The sequence below is a fragment of the Enhydra lutris genome, unplaced genomic scaffold (assembly GCF_002288905.1).
Source record: "Enhydra lutris kenyoni isolate GAN:26980312 unplaced genomic scaffold, ASM228890v2 scaffoldscaffold26, whole genome shotgun sequence".
Taxonomy (NCBI): domain Eukaryota; kingdom Metazoa; phylum Chordata; class Mammalia; order Carnivora; family Mustelidae; genus Enhydra; species Enhydra lutris.
Window position 1 is genome coordinate 14,248,632 of NW_019154110.1, and position 19,017 is coordinate 14,267,648.

The window sequence follows — 19,017 nt, forward strand, 5'->3', positions numbered from 1 at the left end:
GATTTCAGACTCCAGAACCGTAAGATAATAAATGTGTGTTCTTTTAAGCTACTAAATCTGTGGTAATTTTTTTACCAAAACAATGGAAAATTAATACAATTTCCATTTCAATTTCTTTTAAAAAGGAACTTGTATGCTTATTAAAAGCACTGTTTATAACACTAAAAAATATAGTAATAACAAACTCCAAAAAGAAGTTTAAAATTATGCACAACCATTAAAAACGATCATAGAAAAATTATGAGGAGCACAAGAGGATATATATTAGGCTCTTTAAAAAGCAAGTAACAGGGCACCTGAGTGGCTCAGTGGGTTGGGCCTCTGCCTTCGGCTCAGGTCATGATCCTGGGGTCCTGGGATTGAGCCCCGCATCGGGCTCTCTGCTTGGCGGGGAGCCTGCTTCCCCCCTTCTCAGCCTGCCGCTGCCTACTTGTGATCTCTAATAAATAGGTTAAATCTTTAAAAATAAAAAATAAAAAAAAAAGCAAGTAATTTTTTTTTAAAGATTTTTATTTATTTATCTGAGAGAGAGCATGAGAAGGGAGAGAAGCAGAGGGAGCAGCAGATTCCCCACTGAGCAGGGAGCCTGACATGGGGCTTGATCCCAGGACCCTGAGATCATGACCCAAGCTGAATGCAGACACCTGACTGAGCTAGCCAGGTGCCCCCAAATTTCCTGAATTTCTACAGACTGAATTCTCTTCCCAAAATTCATGTTGAAGCTCTAAATTTCAGTGTGACTATATATGGAGATAGGGCTTTTAGAAGGTAATTAATGTTAAATGAAGTCATAAAGGTGAAGTCCTAATCTGATAGGACTGGTGGCTTTTTAAGAAGATGAAGAGAGAAAGCTCTCTCTCCATGCACATTCACCAAGGAAAGGCCTTGTGAGCACGGAATAAGTAGGTGGCCGTCTACAAGCTTCATTGGAACCACACCATGCTGGCACAATGATCTGGGACTTCTAGTCTCTAACACTGTGAGAAAATGTTGTTGCTTAAATTTATGGTATTTTGTTATTGCAGCCCAAGAAGATTAAGATTTAAGTGTATAACTAGGAAAATAATTATCTTCTTAGCAATAGCAACAACTTTGAAAGGCTATTTTAAAGATTTTATGTATTTGAGAGAGGGTAGGAGGGAAGGGGAGAGACAAGAGGGAGAGGGAGAGGTAGATTCCCCGCTGAGTGGAGTGCTGGACACAGGCCGATTGATCCTGAGACCCGGGGATCATGACCTGAGCCGAAGGCAGATGCTTAACCAACTGAACCACCAGATGCCCTGAAACGCTATTTTATATAGTTTACCTAAAAAGAGTTGCAAACAAAAAGAAATACACTTGGCTTTGTCTATATTCTGGGTCCTATAGTTCTTTAAAGTAGTGTTATGATGCTTTATGAGATTTCTATAGTTCTGAAGCCTAGTAACACTGATATTTATCACTTATAACCCCCTCACTCTCATGATTTTATGATCTGAGCAGAGAGAATATAAAATGATGGGTAATTTTTTTAATAATGCCTGCTTTGATAATAAAAATATATGCCTCAAAGACCTCAAAAATAATTACAACCAGTCATTCTTCACTAAAGTAGTCATTTGAAATTAGTCTTATATAATTAGATGACCAAATACCTGATTTTGCCTGGGATGGTCCTGATTTATGTCCACTGTCCTGGTGTAATGGTTAGCAGTGTCTAATTTCATTCTCAAAAAAGTCCTGGAAAACTACGGTTATTCTATATATAATCAATTACAGAATAATTATATTTTTAAAATTTTATTAATTTAATGGTCAGTCTGGGACAGGAAATACCAAGTATCACTAAAATCTGGAGAATATGGTTGTCACAGTATATAATTTTGAATTATTTAAATAATTTTCCTCCACTGAAAACCACAATAAATTTTGTGAATGAATGGAGAAGTACTAAGAAGAATCAGGTGCCAAAATATTTTTAGATGATTTTAAAACTACTTAAGAATCCAAATTTTTAATTTATTCCAAGTGTTAAGATTATTCAAAGGAAAATGTCAATACATCTAGAATTCTAGAATGGATCACACCATGTTTCCAAAATGTAGAAATAAATAATTGTGAGTTTATCGACTTGAGTATTCTGGAAGATGAACATTCTAGACAATTTCTAGATAGGGTAACAGCTCCAAGTCCTTCCCTTAACATAAAGTAACATAAAAAATAAACAAATGGCTTAGGATTTGGGGATTAGGGTCACTAAATTAGGATTGGGATCACTAAAATCTGACTGGTCATCTAAAATTTGTATCCTACCATTAAAACTGAATACAATAATATGCTGACTCATGGTGCTGGCTTTTCTTTATAATACTAAAAACAAGCCTTTTTCTTTTTTTTTGCAGTTTTATGGTTTTATTAACACAAATACGACATACACATAAATTGTCTATTCTTTTTCTTGGCTGCGCAGCCTGGCATCGGGACTGGTAACTCTGATGGCCAGCACGATTGCTCTTTCCAGTGGCTTTGTGGTTCTTGGAGGATATACTGTGAGCAATCTCCGCACAGTAAGATTTGCTACACATCAGTAGCACTTCAAGCTCCTTGACACTGTGGACCAGGAACTTGAGAAACCACTGGGCAGCATGTGCTTTGTTTTCTTGTTGCTCCTGTAACCAGTTTTGGGCATCTAAATCTAGCCCTCGAATCTTCTGTGCACCCTATTGTCAATGACTCTGGGTTTCCACATTGTGCTTAATTTTGATATATCGGTCTGCCTGGTGCTGGATGAACTTCTTGATTCTCTTTTTAATGGTATTGGGGTTCACCAAAGGTCTGAGGGCGGCCATGATGTCAAGTAAGAGATAGCTGAAAACCAGGTCATTTTTAAGAATTATCAAAACTACATTTAGGGGCGGTTGGGTGGCTCAGTTGTTAAGTGTCTGCCTTTGGATCGAGCCCAGAACTTCCTGCTCCACGGGAAGCCTGCTTCTCCCTCTCCCACTACCCCCTGCTTGTGTTCCCTCTCTCACTCTCTGTCAAATAAATAAAATCTTAAAAAAAAAAAAAAAAATCTACATTTAAAGGGAAAAACCCAATAGGAATGTGAAAAAAAAAAACAAACCTTTTCTTCCTAGGATTTTCTAGGCAACTAGCAAAGAAAATAGGAAAAAACAATCTGAATGGTTAAATTCAGATTGGCTACATGAGATCAGCTCTCCACACTTGCAAAAATACAATACCTGTATCATCTCTGCTGTTACTAAAAATGAAAACAGGGCAAAATATAATTGTAGAACTGCTTTAGAAAATTTCAGAGAATCATACTCATTTAGTGTTTTTCACATTCACTTCATATGCTCTTGATTCATATATGCCATAGTGTGTGTTTATATTTTAAAATAAAGAGTCTACTACTTGTATATATAACATCTCACAGCATCAACACATATGTATACTTTAAGACTAGTCTTTGGATTCCTGTTCTTCTTCTGATTCTCGTGACCGTTTCCGGAAATTCAGTGAACCTTCTGTTTGCAAAGAAGATGCAGTAGCAACAACAGCATCTCTAAATCCCTGAGGCTGGAAGATGAAAAAATATGCAAGTATGGTTTAAGAACATTTAAAATAACAACTGGTTTTCAAAATATTTTGAAGCTACTTTATTCTTCAGACAGAAGTTATGAAGCACTGCGAATGCAGAGGTTAAACCTCTTGAATTGGTGTCCAAGCCAAAGCTGTACTAGAGTATTTTACATCTAGAGTATTTTATATCTGTATTTATTTATTTATATATTGTTTATACATACACACACAGAAGTAACAGTGCATTATAAAAATATACTCCAAAAGAAAATCTTAACAAACTTTATAGTGACTCTATTAAAGAGTAAAAGGAAGTAACATGTACTAATTACTTAGGTGCTTTACAAATTTATTTTCACAATTAAATACTCAAAATTTAGTTTTCCAATTAGGATACTTTAAATGCACCTAAGCAGTACAAAGACTGAGTTGATAATTCAGTTTCAGAATTTCTATTTCTGTTTTTGTCCTTAAAAAATGAGATGCCAAGAATATATCTGGCTCAATACTACTGATAAATATGCATATTTCAGCCAAAAAAGTGTGTTCTATGATTTTAAATTATAGGAAAATTAACATTTTAAAGCAGGATATATTTGGTGGCTATGACAGATCTATAATATCTACAGACTAAAATGGGTAATGTTAGTATTTTTTTCTTGGAAAATCTTTAACAACTTTCACTTTAAAAATTTTTAATATCCTGACATTACATATGGCATGGAACACATTAGCCTACAAATAAGTATTTCCTCTGTTCTTAAGAATAAATTTCAGTCCAATTGTCACCGGAATATTCTGTATATATACTATTTTGAGGATAATGTTCTAAGCATTGAAAGCTGTCCTCAAATATGCTTGCTGCCTACAGAAGTTAACAGAAGCAATTTGTAAATGCTCTCTTCAGATAATTACTGCCCACCAACACCAAAACCCCACTCTAATCAAGTAATACTGACTGTGATTTGAAACAGTACTGTAGATTCCTTCTGGCTTGGTGATTTGTACAATGTTGCCAACCTGCTTAGAGAAAAAGAAATAAATATATACAAACACATGATCTTAGTTCAGATGACTGATATAATAATTTACATTTAAAGTTTTTCACTACAATTCTATTGTTTTCTTCCCTAAGGACACAGAAAGCAAAGAAATATCAAAAAGATTCCTTTAATCAACAGCTATATGTATGCATATAATAATTATTACATATAATAACAAGAGTTGTTTATATAAGTGGAATTTTAAAGCAACCTAAATGTCCAATGAGTAATTCAAATAAATTTCTACATGACAAAATACTACTGATGCTGCAGATGTGGGAAAAAATATTTAATATAAAAAATGTTAATAATATATTAAGTAAAAGTTACGCTGTGTGAGCCCACAATTATGAGTATGTAAATCAACATATATAGAAAAATTACTAGAAGACTACAATCAAAAAGTTAAGTTGTTACTATAAGATAAAGATTGTTTTTTTTGTTTTTCCAACTTTATGCAGTAACTGTGTTACTTGTCACGACAGAAGTATTAGACAATTTCTTGGGATATAAATGAGGAGTACACAGTCATATCATACTAATACAAATAAGCAAGGAAGACAGATTCTTTCAAAATGATTATATCCAGAGAATCATCATCATGACAGAACAAGGTCTGTTTAGGTAGAATCTTATTGTGTTCTCTACAAAGTAATATAAAATTGAAAGCTGAAAGTAGTTAGATATAAAATTCTAAGCTCTTATTAAGCTTGCTCAAATATTATAAAAGCAACAAATATAAGCAAAACATTTTATTAAATTATTTTTTAAAAATTTTTCAAATTAAGTAATCTCTATGTCCAACGTGGGGCTCAAACTCATGACCCCAAGATCAAGAGGCTTATACTCTACAGACTAAGCCAGCCAGGTGGCCTATGCAAAAAACTTTTTTTTTTTTTTTAAGATTTTATTTATTTATTTGTCAGAGAGAGAGAGAGTGAGCATAGGCAGACAGAGTGGCGGAGGGAGAAGCAGGCTCCCTTCGGAGCAAGGAGCCTGATGCAGGACTCTGTCCCAGGATGCTGGGATCATGACCTGAGCTGAAGGCAGCCGCTTAACCAACTGAGCCACCCAGCTGTCCCGCAAAAAACTTTCTTTAAAAAGATTATTATTTGTATATCTTATTTGAGAGAGAGAGAGAAGGAGAGAGAGCAAGGGGAGAAGCAGAAGTAGAGAATCTCAAGCAACCTCTGAACTGAGCACAGAGCCAGACGTGGGACTCAATTCCACAAACCTGAGATCATGACCTGAGCTGAAACCACGAGTTGGGCGCTTAACTGACTGAGCCACTCAGGTGTCACCTAAGCAAAATTTTCAAAATTACTTTAAAACTGATATAACTTATTCACAATAGCCAAAAGACAGAAGCAACCTAAGTGTCTGACAGATGGATAAGTTTTTACATATAATGGGATCTTATTTAGTCTTGGAAAGGAAAGTTCTTGTCACCATGTACAGTGAACACTGAAAACTAGGCTAAGTGAAAAAAGGCCAGGCACAACAGGATAAATATTGCATCACTCCACTTACATGAGGTGCCTAGAGTACTCAAATTCATAGAAGGTAGAATGGTGGTTGCCATAGACTGGGGGAGGGAAGAATAGCAGTTAGTGTTTAATGGAAGCAGTTTCAGTTGGGGAAGATGAAAAAGTTCAGGGGATGGATGGAGGTGATGACTGCACAATAATGTGAATGTACTTCATGTCACTAAACTGTACACTTAAACAACAAAACATAACATTTTATCATTTGTATAATTTACTACAATTTAATTTTTAAAAAGTGTTTTAAAGTAGGCTCTATACCCAACCTGGGGCTTGAACTCACAGCCCCAAGATCAAGAGTTGCATGATCTACTGACTAAGCCAGTCAGGCACCCCATAATTTACCAATTTTAAAAACTGACATTCTCAAGGAGCACTGGGTGTTATATGCAACTGATGGATTGTTGAACACTACATCTGAAACTAATGATGTACTATATGATGGCTAATTGAATTAAAAAAAAAAAAAAAAACATGTCCCTCTCCCTTCCACAAAAAACAATGCTATAACTGCACAAAATGCAGATTCTAACTTAGAGAAAAATCATAAACTCTGAGAGAGTTAAAAGAATCACCTTCTTAGATACAATGTAATGTTGATTTATTTTTACTGGCTGCTTGGAGTTTGTTTTCTACTTGGTTCAAGGCACATGGTTACAGGGTGTCAGGAAGGCTTGAGTGTGGCTTGGATAGTAAACAGCAGGGTTCTCTCAATTTCCCTTTTGGTGTTTTGCTGTTTTGATATAAAAGAACCCACTGCTTCTGCTTGCTGTAGACTGCCTAGTTTATGGGAGGGGAGGAGAAGAGCTCTGATGAGCCTAGCACCTTCTCAATGAGCCTGGTGGCTGGTATGGCTACTCAGGATTGGGGCCCAGTGTTGGCTTTTCCAGGCTGGCCACCATGCTGCTTCCTCAAGGCTTCCAGAGCCGAGTCACAGGTGATCACACTACTGGAGGCCTGAGGAGATTCTGAGCCTTCTGGAGACTCCAACACTATAGCCATGAATGGGAGAGTGGACTTCCCAAAAAAAGAACCTTGCCCACCAATAACCCGAGTCAGCCTTGGCAAGACCAGGGTGGCGAGGGAGGGCTGCACTTTCACAGGAGGTGTTACCAGAAGTGGAACCCAGGACACACTGGTAATAGGTGGCCACAAGCGAGCTGCTGGCGGAGATGACTGCCATGCAGTCACTTGTGGGCTGGTGGAAACCTTGGCAGTAACCCCTCATGGGCCTCAGCACATGATCATGGGTGCAGGGATCAGGATACTAGGCCACAGAGCCCATTTGCAGAGGGAGCCTGGAAGACTGCTCCACGACAGAGGCAGAGCAGTTTCTGATTTGTTTTCAAAGACAATTCAGAAGGACACATTGGTTCATGATATGTTACTCTTCAAAGTTTGAAATTGCCCCTCTGCTCAGACAAAACTCAAAAGAGAAGCAATCAGCGGTGCCTGGGTGGTGCCATTTGTTAAGTATCTGACTCTTGATTTTGGCTTAGGTCATGATCTCAGGGTCCTGGGATCAAGCCCCACTGAGCGCTGAGCCTGCTTGAGACTCTCTCCCTCTCCTCCTCCCTCTGCCCTTCCCTCCTGGTGCACATTCACGTTCTCTCTCTCAAATGAATAAATAAATCTTCAAAATAAAAAAAGAGAAGGGGTACCTGGGTGGCTCAGTGGATTAAAACCTCTGCCTTTGGCTCAGGTCATGATCCCAGGGTCCTGGGATAGAGCCCTACATTGGGCTCTCTGCTCAGCGGGGAGCCTGCTTCCCCCGCCCTCTGGTCTGCCTCTGCCTACTTGTAATATCTGTCTGTCAAATAAATAAATAAACTCTTAAAAAAAAAAAAAAAAAAAAAGGGAGAGAAGCAACCAGAGATCATAGTCCATTAGTTTAATGTTTTAGGTTTATACTTTTGGACAAAAACAACAGAATCCAAAAATGTCATATACTTTGTAATTGCAATTGTAAGCAAAAATGAAGTAACTGCTGTGTAATATGTAATATAAGAATAGTTGTGTTAGGGATGGAGATTATAAATTTTTACAATGCTTTAGTGTTGATAATTCTATCTTTAATACAAAATATAACAGAAAAAATGGGCGCTTGGCTGGCTCAGTTGGTAGAACATGTGACTCTTGATCTCCAAGTTGTAAGCTGGAGCTCCACTTCAAGCAGAGATTACTTAAAAAATATTTTTTTAAATAAATAAAAGTTAAAAAAATATATATATAACAGAAAAATAGAGGAATAGCTCATTTTAGCCTGCCTTATTACAAAACATCACTCTCTTTGATTCAATAAAACAAAAATTAGCTAACCTGAAAAATTAGTATCTAAATCACCTTGTAATATCACCATATATCCCAAAAGATACCCAATACATCTGAATTTTCTGAGAAAATTATTAAAAAATAAATAAGCTTTTGGGACACCTGGGTGGCTCAGTCGTTAGGCATCTGCCTTTAGCTTGGCTCATGATCCCAGGATCCTGGGATCGAGTCCCACACTGGGCTCCTAACTCATCGGGGAGCCTGCTTCTCCCTCTCCCTCTGCCTGCTGCTCCCCCTACTTGTGCTTATTCTCTGTCTGTCAAATAAATAAAATCTTGGAAAAAAAAAAAAAGTAAATAAGCTTTTAAGCTTTTACATGTTTATTAAAAATCCTAGGGGTGCCTGGGTGGCTCAGTAGGTTAAAGCCTCTGCCTTCAGCTCAGGTCATGATCCCGGGGTCCTGGGATCGAGCCCTGCATCCGGCTCTCTGCTCAGCAGGGAGCCTGCTTCCCTTCCTCTCTCTGCCTGCTTCTCTGTCTACTTGTAATCTCTGTCAAATAAATAAATAAAATCTTTAAAAAAAAAATCCTAAAGTCAAGTGGGCATTAAATATTCAGGTTGAAAAATTTCCTCAAATTCCTAAGTAAAAATAAAATAATTTTATATGTCATATCTCCATCTCAAGACATCTTTTTAAACAACAAACTAAACCAAAGAATCACTTGGCTCATGGCCCCAGCTGAGATGAAGCTTAACATATGGCTGAACTACACAGTTTGGGTCAGGAAGAAATAAGACAGAAGCACAATTTGTGCTCTAAAGCTGAGCACACATATGAAACACTGTGTGGGGGTGTTGATATATTACTCCACTCTACCACCAGACCTTCTTGGCAAAGAATGATATAATTCTGAACAATCTCAGCCTCATATTATCATGAATATGCAAACTGGAGGAAAAACCGCACAATATACAGGACAGAGACAAAAGTACTTATTTGAATAACTGCTGGAATGTCATTTCATTGTTAGTCAAAGGGTAAAAGTCGGGTGTTTTGGTGAAAGATGGGGACTGGAGTATAATATAGGACACTAAGGTTCAATTCTCAATATAAATTTGGTTAATCAAGGTTTTTAGTTTTCTGCTCAAACTGGAAGTTTCATTTTTATAACTATTTTTCCCCAGTGTGAATTTCTATTTTTGTCCTTTCAAGATAAACTAAATTTTAGAACACATACAAGATTTCATGCAACTCTAATGACTTAAAGATAACTGGTTTCTTTTTTTTTTTTTTAAGATAACTGGTTTCAAACAATGAAGAATAAAACTATTTAATTCTATTAAATGAGGTCAACTTATTTTGATTATAATGAAGTATGCACATTACTTATCATATATCCCCAGCTTGGGCGGGGGGGAGAAACAGTTTGGAGAAAAGGATTTTACCTAAAAAGGAAGATAAGAGCTGTATTTCCAGATTTGCTGGCAATCAACACAATATTGTAATTACATTGTAGAAAAAGCAATCATAGTAAAAGAGACTATTATAGAGTCAGCTATAATATGTGGATATTACTACTTATTTCATAGTTATTTGGAAAATAAAATGAAATACATACACACACACACACAATGCTTAACACAATAAAGGACAGTTAATAAAATTTCAATAAATGGTAGCTATTAATTACACTTTATCTTTCTGGGCAGACTTGGTCTTCTCACATAGGTATAGATCCTTCAAAGAGTTATTGAAGGGATTATATGAAATATTATATATAAACTGCCCAGTGAAATACCTATCATAAGCAAGCAGTCCTAAAATGATAGTTTGGGATATAAAAAAAACTTATGGGAACAGAGATCCCCTAAATCCATCTAATTCAGGGCATTTGGGTGTTGATTACATGTCTGCCTTCGGCTCAGGTCATGATCCTGGGGTCCTGGGATGGAGCCCCACATCAGGCTCCATGTTCACAGGGAGCTTGCCTCTCCCTCTCCACCCGATTTGTGCTCTATCTTTTCTCAAAAAAATAAATAGAATCTTTAAAAAAAAAATCTATCTAATTCAATGTTCAACACCATTCTCCAATTTCTTGGAAAGGATGAGTAAGAAGCTGAAAGTCATAAAATGGTTAATGCTTAAAAAATGAGCCTAATTTTCTGATCTCATGGGTACCTTAACCAATGCTAACTTCTAGAATTTGACAAAGAAGGCAAACATTTTCTGATGAATGCATTAAAAGATGAAACATCTTGGTTTGCTCATATTTTTGTATTTTAGATGTATCTCTATTAGTGAATATTTAATAGTAGAGTAAGAGTGGAAGACTACTACTATATACTTGTTCAAGAAGAACCCCTAAAAACATTTACACAGTGGGATGCACTTTACGGAAAACCTAAATCTGGGAAAGTATAAGCAATATGTTCAAAAGATCCTCATCTGGAGAACTACTGCCAAAGGGTTTGTTGCTGAGGAAAGAATTCCTTTTGTGATCCAGAATACAATGACTTATTTACAGAACTGGGGGATGGAAGTCAATTGTAAAGCACTATGTGTTATGAAAAAAAAAAAGTTACCTGAGCTCTCTGGAAATGTTATTTTTTTAAAAAGATTTTATTTATTTATTTGCCAAAGAGAGAGAGTGCGCACACGCAGGCAGATAAGTAGACAGAGGGAGAGCCCGATGCAGGGGTTAATCCCAGGACCCCAGGTCCATGACCCAAGCTGAAGGCAGACACTCAACCAACTGAGTCACCTAGGTGGCCAACAGAAATGTTATTTTTAAAAGATATATAAACCACAAGAATGGTTTCAAAAGATGTATGTAAGTGTAATAAATTCTGCCATGAGCTCAGAGTAAGGAAAACCTAATTTGGTCAGGCACGAATTTTTTTTTTCAGTTTGGAGAAGAACAAAAATAAATGTAGGCAAAAACTAAGACAATTTCACTGACCAGACCTGATATATATTTAAGTAACCCTTTTTTCCATCTTTGCCCACATGCTTTCTCAATTTCCTCCTTTCCTTACAGTATTTCCAAACCAACTGCTTTCAGTTATACAAATTAATCTCAAAGCAGAGGGGCTGGCATAAATCTGACATTTCTAGAAGTGCAGAATAAAAGACTCCACAGCTTTCATTTGCCTGTTTTAAAGAAAATGAAAGCTGGTTTGTTCACTTGCTCAGCAGCTTTAAAAACAAATACAGGGCGCCTGGGTGGCTCAGTGGGTTAAGCTGCTGCCTTCAGCTCAGGTCATGATCCCAGGGTCCTGTTATCGAGTCCCTGCATCGGGCTCTCTGCTCAGCAGGGAGCCTGCTTCCCTTCCTCTCTCTGCCTGCCTCTCTGCCTACTTGTGATCTCTGTCTGTCAAATAAATAAATAAAATCTTTAAAAAACAAAACAAAACAAAAAACAAATACAAAGGTTTCATGCTGTCATAGTTTTATTTTAAAGAACAATACTTGTGAAAGGCAGGTAAGTAACTGGGTAACAAAAGTAGGATAGCAAAATACAAAAGAAAACAAAAATAGACACAATTTCATACAAGAAATATATTAAGCAACTATGAAAAGCCATCCTATTTTCCACATAAATTAGTCCTAAAGCTAATCTCAAAAATTTTCCTTTGTCCTAATTTTATTCTTCTTTCAATCCCTTCTAGGAACACAGAGTACCCACCTCCTTCTGCAAGGCTAATAAATGGTACTTGATTTCAAAGAGCTTTAGAAGGTAGCATTCCTTGGCCACCTACTCATTCAGGTGCACCCCATCATTTAAATATTCCAAAGAATTTCCTATGTTAGCTAAATGTGCAGTTTAACAACATGTTTCTATGTTTTCTCTAGGTGATGGAGGACAAGGCAACAAAAGCTTTCATTCATGAGACACTGTAGATTTCACCCACTGCAGTAGATCAAAGAAAATATAAATGTTTAGTATAATTAACCCAATATTCAGAATTATTAACTTGTTTCTATACTGACCTTTGCTTTTGGTCCCAATGAAAGATTAGCCGTATTGTAGCAGCATGTCCCCAACTTTCCCCTGGTGGGAACAAAAACAGAACAACTGTATATTGCCTTACTCACAAGGTTATAAGTCTCTCAGAATACCTCTGACCAAAAGAGTTTTACTTTACCTAATTTAACACGAGAATATACTTATACTTTCAAAACCCCTTGTACACATGGGTAACATCCTGAGATTAACAGATTTTTACCTAGCTGTGGAAATACTGAAGATCATTATCCTTTACTTGCTTTCAGAAAACTTCATAGTTTGAGTCAACATTTTGTCAATCTTCTGTATCATCAGACCTACTAACATATTGCTGGCTACCAGAAGAAAAGCAAAAACTTTGATAGAATATTCTTGAAGAATTTAGTAAAAGAAAAATCTTGAAGCACTGTGTCCTTGAGGTTAGAAAGAACCATAAGGGGGCACCTGGGTAGCTCAGTGAGTTAAGCCTCTGTCTCCGGCTCAGGTCATGATCTCAGGGTCCTGGGATGAGCCCCACATCGGGCTCTCTGCTCAGTGGGGAGCCTGCTTCCCCCCTCTCTCTCTGCCTGCCTCTCTGCCTGCTTGTGATCTCTGTCTGTCAAATAAATAAATAAAATCTTTTTTTAAAAAAAGTAAGTCATAAGTCTGTTTACTGTAATGTGATCTGTATTTAAATGGATTCACCCTTCCTCCTGCTTAAGACTTTCTGAAGGCAAGAGTCATCTTATGAATATTTATATGCTCGGTGCCTGACACAATAGTTGCCAAATAATAGATGCTTAATAAATGGTTGTTAAATAACTGAAAAGATGAGTGGGTATCTAAGGGCACTGAGTTCCATGCCAAGAATTATCAGTGAAGGGGCGCCTGGGTGGCTCAGTCTTTAAGCGTCTGCCTTTGGCTCAGGTCATGATTCTAGGGTCCTGGGATCGAGTCCAGCATTGGGTTCCCTACTTGGTGGGAAGCTGGCTTCTCCCTCATCTACTCTCCCTGCTTGTGTTCCCTCTCTTGCTGTGTCTCTGTCAAATAAATAAAAAAAATCTTCAAAAAAAATAAGACTTATCACCAAATAATCAGAAACAATCTCTGGTTTCATGGAACTTCCAGTACTGAACAAGCATCACATGAAAGAAATAGAAAAAATATGTTAAGTTAAAAATGCTTATCTGGGGCACCTGGGTGGCTCAGTTGAAAGAGCATGTGATTCTTAATTTTGGGGTCGTGAGTTCAAGCCCCACGTTGGTTGTAGAGATTACTTAAATAAATAAAAAACTTAATAAAAATGCTTCTCTGATTACCCACCCAATGCAGGAACAAGCAAAGCCTGATTTCTATCAATCTTCGTTGTCATCTGATTAGTTAAAAGTACCTAAAAAAAAAAAGTGAGAAAATTAGGCGAATCTCTCCCCCAAATTACCAAGGAAATAGTTCTGTGATTTTAGTGTTCTGAATACAATTTAAAGAAAAAAATATTTAGATTTTATTTATTTAATTGACAGAGAGAGAGAGCACAAGTAACCAGAGCGGCAGCCAGAGGGAGAGGGAGAAGCAGGCTCTCCGCTGAGCAGAGAGCCCAATGCGGAGCTTGATCCCAGGACCCTGGGATCATGACCTGAGCTGAAGGCAGCCGCTCAACCAACTGAGCCACACAGGCGCCCCAAGAAAAATATATTTAGGTAATGAAACCTTTTCTGATAAATTTTTAAATTTGCCCGTAAGTTATATGAAACCATGATTTCATTGAATATAAGCATTTTTAACAGACAAGAGCACTTGTGAAAATGGAAGAATAAAAATATTACAGATAATAAATACACAAGAGTGTAAAGAGATCATGTATAAAAACTTCAAAACTGGGAGCACTGGAAAAACCTTACTTTTAAAATGTAAGTTTGGGATGGGTGCCTAGGTGGCTCAGTCAGTTAAGCATCTGCCTTTAGCTCAGGTCATGATCTCAGGGTCTTGGGATCGAGTCCCATGTCACCGGCTTCTCCCTCTCCCTCTGCCTGCTGTTTCCCTTGAGCACGCTCTGTCGAGTAAATAAATTGAATCTTTAAAAATAAATAAATAAATAAAATTTAAGTTTTGGATAAGCCAATAGAAACCACCCAGACCACGGTGCCTGGGTGGCTCAGTCAGTTAAGCGTTTGCCTTTGGCTCAGGTCATGATCCCAGGGTTCTGGGATCGAGCCCCATATTCAGCTCCCAGCTCAGTGAGGAGTCTGCTTCTCCCTCTCCGACTGCTGCTCTTTCTGCTTGTGCTCTGTCAAATAAATAAATAAAACCTTAAAAAAAAAAAAAAAAAGCGGGGCGCCTGGGTGGCTCAGGTCATGATCCGAGTGTTCTGGGATCGAGCCTGCATCAGGCTCCTTGCTCAGCGTGAAGCCTGCTTCTCCCTCTCCCACTCTCCTTGCTTATGTTCCCTCTCTCACTGTGTCTCTTTCTGTCTAATAAATAAATAAAATCTTAAAAAAAAAAAAGAAAGAAAGAAAGAAAAGAAAAAAAACCCACCACACCAACAGCAGCAATATCAGTAGTGGTGATAAACATTTACTGAGTACTTACTATATGCCAGAAACTATAATTATACTAAGTGCTTTACTTTCATTATCTTATCTAGTCTTCACAATAACTCTATGAATGAGGTAATACTGTTAATATTTTTTGAGATAATAATTCCAGTTTAACACATGAGAAATTAGAAATTTAGAAAGATTGAGTCTGGGGTTTTTGTTTTTTTCCTACCACTGTTGCCTCTCTAGAATATATTTAATCAAAAGAGTGTGAGATACTTAATAAATAACTCACTGTTTACATCTTTAGGAAAGTGGAATACATTATTACCATTTCTGGTTTTATAGGAAACAGACAAAAATTATGAGAAAAGACTTAAAATCATAAAGAAAATACAGAAATGTAAAAAATAAAACCCAGTAATCAGGTCAAATGGCTGAAAATTGTAACTATACTAGTCTGCTAATAATAGGTGTTGCTTTACTCAAGGATGGCTTTTATGGCTAAAAATAGTACTAATTCTTTTGGATTAAATAGTGACCTATAGAAAAGATTCCATGTTTTGAAAGATAGTAATTTTTTTGTTTCTTTTTTTTTAATTTTAATTCCGGTTTAGTTAACATAGTGTTATATTAGGTTCAGGTGTACAATATAGTGATTCAACAATTCTATACATTACTCAGTGCTCATTAAGTGTACTCCTTATTTAAAGATTTACTTATTTGAGAATAAGTGAGCAAGCGGCGGTGGGGGGGATCCTTGAGCAGACCCCCACTGAGTGGAACCTGACATGGGGCTCAATCCCAGGACCCTGAGACATGACCCGAGCTGAAACCAAGTGTCAGACACTTAACTGACTGAGCCACCCAGGCGCCCCAAGATAAGTGTACTTTTAATTCCTTTTGCCTATATCACCCATTCCCCCACGAACCTCCCCTCTGGCAACCATCTGTTTGTTCTCTGTAGTTAAGAGTCTGGGTATGTGTATATGTATCTACACACACACACACACACACACCACATCTTCTTTATCCATTCATCTGTCAATAGACACCTGGGCTGCTTCCATATATATATATATATATATACACACACATATACACACACACACACACACACACACACACACACACATAAATATTATATATATATATATATATATATTTAAACTGGCTGCATTTCTTTTTTTTTAAGATTTTATTTATTTGACAAATATCACAAGTAGTCAGAGAGGCAGGCAGAGAGAGTGGGGGGGGAAGCAGGCTCCCTGCTGAGCAGAGAGCCCAATGAGGGCTCGATCCCAGGACCCTGAGACCATGACCTGAGCCGAAGGCAGAGGCTTTAACCCACTGAGCTACCCAGGCGCCCCTGCATTTCTTTTTTTTTGAATTTTATTTATTTATCAGAGAGAGGCAGCACAAGCAGGGGGAGGTGAGGCAGAAGGAGAAGCAGGCTCCCTGCTGAGCAAGGAGCCGGATTTGGAACTTGATCCCCCAACACTCGGATCATGATGAGCCCAAAGCAGATGCTTCATCCACTGGGCAACCCAGGTGTCCTATCTTGGCTATTATAAATAACACTGCTATAAACATGGGGGTGCATATATCCTTTTGGATTAGTGTTTTCTTACTCTTTGGGTAAATAGTGCAATTACTGGATCATATGTTAATTCTAACCAACAGATCATGAGGTTCCTTTTTCTCCACTTCCTCGCCAACACTTGGCTGTTTCTTTTGTTTTTTATTTTACCCATTCTGACAGTGTGAGGTGGTATCTCACTGTGGTTTTGATTTCCCTGATGGTGAGTGATGTTGAGCATCTTTTCATGTGTCTGTTGGCCATTTTGTACATCTTCTTTGGAGAAATATGTGTTCATGTATTCTGCCTGTTTTTTAATTGGATTATTTGCTTTTTGAGTATTGAGTTGTATAAATTTTGGGTTTTTTTTTTATACTACCCTAAAGCCAAAAAAACATTTATTCAACCCTATAAGCATCGAGTTGTATAAATTCTTGATATATTCTGGATACTAACCCCTTATTGGATATGTCATTTACAAATATCTTTTCCCATTCAGTAAGCTGTCTTTTAGTCTTGTTGACTGCTTCCTCTTCTATGCAGGAAGCTTTTTATTTTGATGTAGTCCCAATCATTTATTTTTACTTTTGTTTCCCTTGCCTCAAAATGAAGGATAGTAATTTTAAAGTAGAGAAAGACTGTTTAAGGTTGATTGAATACAGTAAAAGATTATCTGGCACCTCCCAGCCCCAAATTCTTCAAAAAGAGTTATTTTAAATATTCTTCCAATACAGATTTTCCCCCCAGAAATATGACAGATACTACTGCAAGCTGACAGTGATAAAGAACTTCTATGAAAAGCAATGAGAAAAGATACCTACTCTGAAAAAGGCATCAGTTCCATAAGAAAACTGAGAAAGAAAAAGCTGTTTGGCTATTCCCACTGCAGTGATAACACCCTAAAATTTTTGTTTGTCTACAAAGGAGAAATCTGTGCTCCATCTAGGTTTCAATTAGGCACAAACTGGATGACATGACTCTCTTCTAGTTTCCCTTCCTTGAAGCCACAGTGGTTTCCCCATGTATTATCTCACATCGGGCATCTTGGAAAAATCTAAACAGGAATTTAAATTGGTAATTAACTGAAATATATGACTAACTGGCATCCCCAACATGCAGAATATACTTTACAAACTACCAAGTGTTTAAGGTCTAGCAACTGGGATATTTATTTGTATCAACACTTTTTGGTTAGAGGTGCACCATTCAATTCGGCAGCCATCAGGCACACACACAGCTTTTAAAAATTAAATTAAAATTAGACATTCACTTCCTTAGCAGCACTATTTTTCAAGTACTCAATAGCCATGCAACTGCTCTTACATGCATACAGAATACAGACTGAGCATTTTCATCTTCCCAGAAAATCCTCTCAGAGAGCACTGATTTATAGAGTACAGGTATCCCCTGCTTTTCAAGAGTTCCTATTATGCCACTTTGCTTTTATGAAAGACCTATATTAGTACCTGTTTTTGCTAACCATAAGAAATCCAAAGAGAGGGGCGCCTGGGTGGCTCAGTCTTTAAGCGTCTGCCTTCCGCTCAGGTCATGATCCCAGCCCTGCATCAGGCTCCCTCCCTGCTCAGCGGGAAGCTTGCTTTTCCCTCTCCCACTTTGTCTGCTTGTGTTTCCTCTCTCACTGTGTCTCTATCTGTCAAATTTAAAAATCTTTAAAAAAAGGGGGGGGGGATTTTCTCTTTTCTAAAGAAAGTGAAAAGATACAGTATTCAGCATTTGTTTTGCACAGAAACATCATAGAAGCAAGAGTACACCGAGGCAGGGAGAGCAGCATCACCAAGCTCCTTCCCCTGGGAATGATACTCAGCATCAAGCTTCCATCACTTTGAGCTGTGTCTGTCTGTGGATATCTGTGCTCTATCTTGATTTACTTTGTGCATTCATTAGCAACATCTGTCCTAAGGTATCAGAAAAACCTAAGAAAAGTTATTTTTTGAGTCTGGGAACGTGAAAACAATTTTCCAAATAAATTACTGGTAGTTGGGGTGCCTGGGTGGCTCACTGGGTTAAAGCCTCTGCCTTCAGCTCAGGTCATGATCCCAGGGTCCTGCTTTGCAGGGAGCCTGCTTCCTCCTCTCTCTACCTGCCTCTCTGCCTACTTGTCATCTCTGTCTGTCAAATAAATAAAAATAAAATCTTAAATAAATAAAAAAATAAATTACTGGTAGTTGCTTCTTTGCTTTATACCTTTTGGCTTACAAAATGTTTTTGTTAGAATGCTCTACTTTTGGATAGTGAGGGAAACCTGGATATAGTTTTCCCATTACACCTCTCGAGGAAAATGTACATAGACGTACCAGTTTACCAACTGCTAAACATCCCCAAATCAGAATTTGCACTTTTGGCAACTACTTGTAAAAGAATTACATGACAACTGCAAAAACACTGGGTTTACCAAATTAAAGAGTGAATCTTTAAAATAATGAAGTAGGGGCGCCTAGGTAGCTCAGTTGGTTGAGCATCTTCCTTCGGCTTGGG

At 37.6% G+C, this 19,017-nt stretch overlaps 1 protein-coding gene and 1 pseudogene across 1 annotated transcript in view; both read right to left on the reverse strand.

The window, feature by feature from the left end:
• Nucleotides 1-626: 626 nt before the first annotated feature.
• LOC111151791 (RAD51 paralog C) overlaps nucleotides 627-19,017 on the reverse strand; it is a 42,575-nt gene continuing 24,184 nt past the window's right edge. Inside the window, exons 6-10 of the mRNA XM_022509992.1 lie at nucleotides 13,732-13,798; nucleotides 12,414-12,474; nucleotides 4,524-4,584; nucleotides 3,058-3,561; nucleotides 627-2,885 (exon numbers count right to left, since the gene is read on the reverse strand). Coding sequence (XP_022365700.1) covers nucleotides 3,445-3,561; nucleotides 4,524-4,584; nucleotides 12,414-12,474; nucleotides 13,732-13,798 — 306 coding nt within the window. The 3' untranslated portion in view covers nucleotides 627-2,885; nucleotides 3,058-3,444. The remainder of the gene's footprint in view (nucleotides 2,886-3,057; nucleotides 3,562-4,523; nucleotides 4,585-12,413; nucleotides 12,475-13,731; nucleotides 13,799-19,017) is intronic.
• On the reverse strand, nucleotides 7,010-7,570 carry LOC111151792 (annotated as a pseudogene).